The sequence below is a fragment of the Condylura cristata genome, unplaced genomic scaffold, assembly GCF_000260355.1.
Source record: "Condylura cristata isolate star-nosed mole 26May11 unplaced genomic scaffold, ConCri1.0 scaffold00039, whole genome shotgun sequence".
Classification (NCBI taxonomy): domain Eukaryota; kingdom Metazoa; phylum Chordata; class Mammalia; order Eulipotyphla; family Talpidae; genus Condylura; species Condylura cristata.
In genome coordinates this window covers 3,636,906-3,640,243 of record NW_004567140.1, presented here as the reverse complement: position 1 = coordinate 3,640,243, position 3,338 = coordinate 3,636,906, and the positions used below count along the sequence as shown (strand labels likewise).

Below are 3,338 nucleotides of genomic sequence, written 5' to 3'. Positions count from 1 at the left end.
TCGAGAGACGATGATCCAGTGGAGTGGCCGAGAATAAAATCAGGGTCCAGGCCTGGTGAATAGAAGGCCATTCCGGTCTCTGGCTCCCTCCGCTGCTCCTCAGCCCGGGGCTCCCGCTAAGAGGCTAAGACGCAGAGAAGATGCCGAGCCCCGGGGGTCAGTGCCTTCCAGGGTGGCCCTCCGCCGGGCGGGCGCTGGGGCCTGTTAGGGGCCCATCCCGCGCTGAGCGGCTGCCTCCGCCGCCCCAATCCAAAGGCCTCTCCCTCGCCCTGAGCAAAGTTGGAAAGTTTTCCCCCAAAGTTTCCCGTTGCTTCTCTGAAGCCAGGGAGGGGCTGCAAGACCCTGGCGGCTGGAGCCCAGTGGCTGTTGGTTCAGGGCGGCTCGAAGAGGGCAGCCAGCTCACACCTCCTGGGAAACTCCCCGGCAGGTTCGGCCAGGTAACCCCTCCGGTGCGGCCGGCCTCCAGGCCACGCACTCCCGAGTCCCCGCCGCTGCTAATAGCGGACGGAGAGAAAGAGGAAGAGACCGAGAGGGAGAGAGAGACAGGGAGAGAGGAGGAAAAAAATATTCTCAGCTCAATTTAAGTCTCATGGAAAGGGCTTACAACTGTAATTAAATCATTAAATTCTTGTCTACGCTTCACAGAGCGGAGAGAAATTAACTTCCCACCAACCTCATTTTCTATTTGAACATGAAATAATGATTTTCTGCCCGTCTAATTACAAAGCCAACATCTGATCAAGCCAGCATCCAGAGGGGATTATCGCATGCACGAGTATTAGACCTCATTACCAGCTTGAGTGCAAAATTATTACATCTTGTAATTGGATGGTGAGATTTATATACAGATCGGCCCGGTTTCTGTAAGATTGTAATTACAAGCTTCGTTGGTTAGCTACTTATCAGAACTTTGCAGGAAAACAAAACAAATGACTGAGGAAAACGAGCATTTCATTAACCTGTAACCCGAGCACGGGGGAGGGAGCGGTGGGAGTGTGTGCCGCGGTGCCTGGAGGAAGCCGAGGGATAGCGGCCGGCTGCACTGCAGTCGTGATTCCCGGCCTACCAGCGAAGCAGAGGCGTGGGCCTCGGCCCGGGATCGAGGGAGGTAGAGGTACCCGGGAGCTGGATGTGAACTCAGCATGGCGCTGGGCCAGGAGGGGGACCCGCCGCTGGGCTGCAACGCCAGGCACCGGCACCTCACCGGCACCTCTAACCTTCTCGGGCCGCGGGCCTGGGCACACGCGGCCAGAGCTGAGCCTGAGTGTCTGGTGAGCGCTGCTGTCTACACCCTGCGTGTGCTATGGACACCCTCTGCGCACTCCCCGCTCCCGGCTGGGCCGCCCGAAGAACTCGGCAGCGAAGCTTCGAAGCGCTCTGTGCCCTGAGAAAGTTGGAAGCAGGCGAGATGGCCGAGAAGCTTTTCCGTGCAGTGCGTTCTTGCGCACCAGCCTTACCCAAATCAACTTCCCATGCACCTGCTTTTTCTCCCTGTGCCAGGGTGTCATTCTGGCGCAATCTCTTGGATTAAAAAATCTCTTGGAAAAGGCTCGGCGGCCCTCGGACCCGCGAGTTCAGTTCCGAGCCAGCTCCACGTCGGGCTCCCCGCCTAGATGCTGAGTCCCGACGGGGCACGCGGACCGCCCCGGCCAGGTCAGGGCTGTTCCGCGTTGGACTCCAGGGGAGTGGAAAGGCCGCTTTCGCGCGGAATCCGGGGTGCCAGCTAGGATCTAATTCATCGAAGTTCTTAGGTCCGAATCTGGGGCTAGAGGCTCACCCTCTGTGGCATGGGGTTGTTGGGCGGGTTCCCTGAGAACACCCTTGCCCCTTCCTCGCCCTGTCTTCCCGCCTCCCGCAGTCTGGGCCGCTAGGTCGATAGCCGGCTAATGCGGAAGAAGCATCTCCCGGCTCATTGTTTCTCCTTCCCTTCTGGGAGAGCGGAATTGAACAGCGGGCGTTTCATCCGGGCACTTAGAGCACTGCCCGGTTTCCCCACCTCGGGACTCTCATTCTTAGCTCCGCCCTGGTCTGGTGGCAACTCTCCGTGCAAACTCCAGGAGTTCAGGGCCATCGAGGCTCGAGCTCTGGCACCTAGGAGATACCCCTGAAAAATAATGTTTTTTTCAGCCCAGAGATTTTTGTAGCCCAGAGATTTTTCGCGAGAAGGTGAGCGCGTGATTCCCCGTGCCACTCGTTGCGAGGTTTAGTTGGAAACGAAATCAGGCGCCGGGCAAACAGTTCAAAGCCAGAGCTTCTCCAGATATCTCCTTTGGGGAGAATCCCGCTTATGCCAACGCTGAGCACCAGGGAGAGCAGGTGGGGAGGGCCCAGGCAAGCAGCTTGAGTCAATTTGCAAAGGCCTAGCACCCAAACTTCCCCTTTTCTTCCCCGCAATGGTCTCAGCCTTCATGCTTACTGGAACGACCAAACTCAGGCAAAGAAATTGGGAGTTGGGTCAAAACTGGGTGCCAGCAGGAACGGAAGAGCCCTGCTTCCCCGAACCCGGATCCCCAGAGCTGCAGAGAGCAGAGACGGCCGGGCCGAGACTCGCCAAGCCCTCCACTCTGGTGGAATTCGGATTTGATTCCTCCATCAATCAGCGCGCAGCGGCCAGTTTCCTCCCCCAAGCCGGGCTGGCAACTTCACCCCAGTCACCGCCCCCGTGTCGTCCCGAGCGCCCGCCGCCTGCGCGGCCTAAAGCGTTTAGCCCCGAGCGGCCGCGATTCCGGGAATTTCAGTCCCGCTCTGGGCTGCACTCCCTAAGGTGGGTGGGTGCCGGTTCCTGGGATTTCAGGTTTGATTTAGGAAGTAGCTCACCGCGAAACTAAAAGTCTTGCCTCCCACCCCCACCTGAGACTTGGGAAGATCCTTGTAGAAAGAAAACAGGGTCTGGTGCCCAGCCCCTGGAGCAGGGGAAGGGGCAGTGAAACGACCTACAGATTGCAAATGCCAACCCAGAAACTTCTGGAAGAGCTCTCCGAAAGTTCCCGGAGCTTCTGCCGCCCAGCTCTCCGCTCCTCCCCCATCCCACTCCACTTTCGGGGCACCGGCGGGCTCCACTTTCCAGTCGTCACTCCTTAGGACCCCGGACGTACATTCTCCAGCCCGCACCCCTCCCCGCCCCCGCTCCCTGCCCCCTCCCGTCCGAACCCGCCATTTCGAATGGGAGATACGCTCCTGCACAATTTCAGGGTTCGGTCCTCGCGGGTAGGGGGCTGTCTCGTCGCAACCCCCCCACCCCCACCCCCGAACCAGCCCCCGGCAGTGAAATGGCCCGCGAGACCGAACTGGAACGCACCCAGCTCACGCCCGCGCACTCTTCGCTCCCTCCCCAAGCC

General features: G+C 59.4%; 1 protein-coding gene across 1 annotated transcript in view; it reads left to right on the top strand.

Annotated features, from left to right (window-relative positions):
• Positions 1-1,408: 1,408 nt before the first annotated feature.
• The window catches only part of IRX3 (iroquois homeobox 3), a 7,594-nt gene continuing 5,664 nt past the window's right edge, over positions 1,409-3,338 (top strand). Inside the window, exon 1 of the mRNA XM_004693536.1 lies at positions 1,409-1,432. Within this exon, the coding sequence (XP_004693593.1) occupies positions 1,409-1,432 (24 nt within the window). The remainder of the gene's footprint in view (positions 1,433-3,338) is intronic.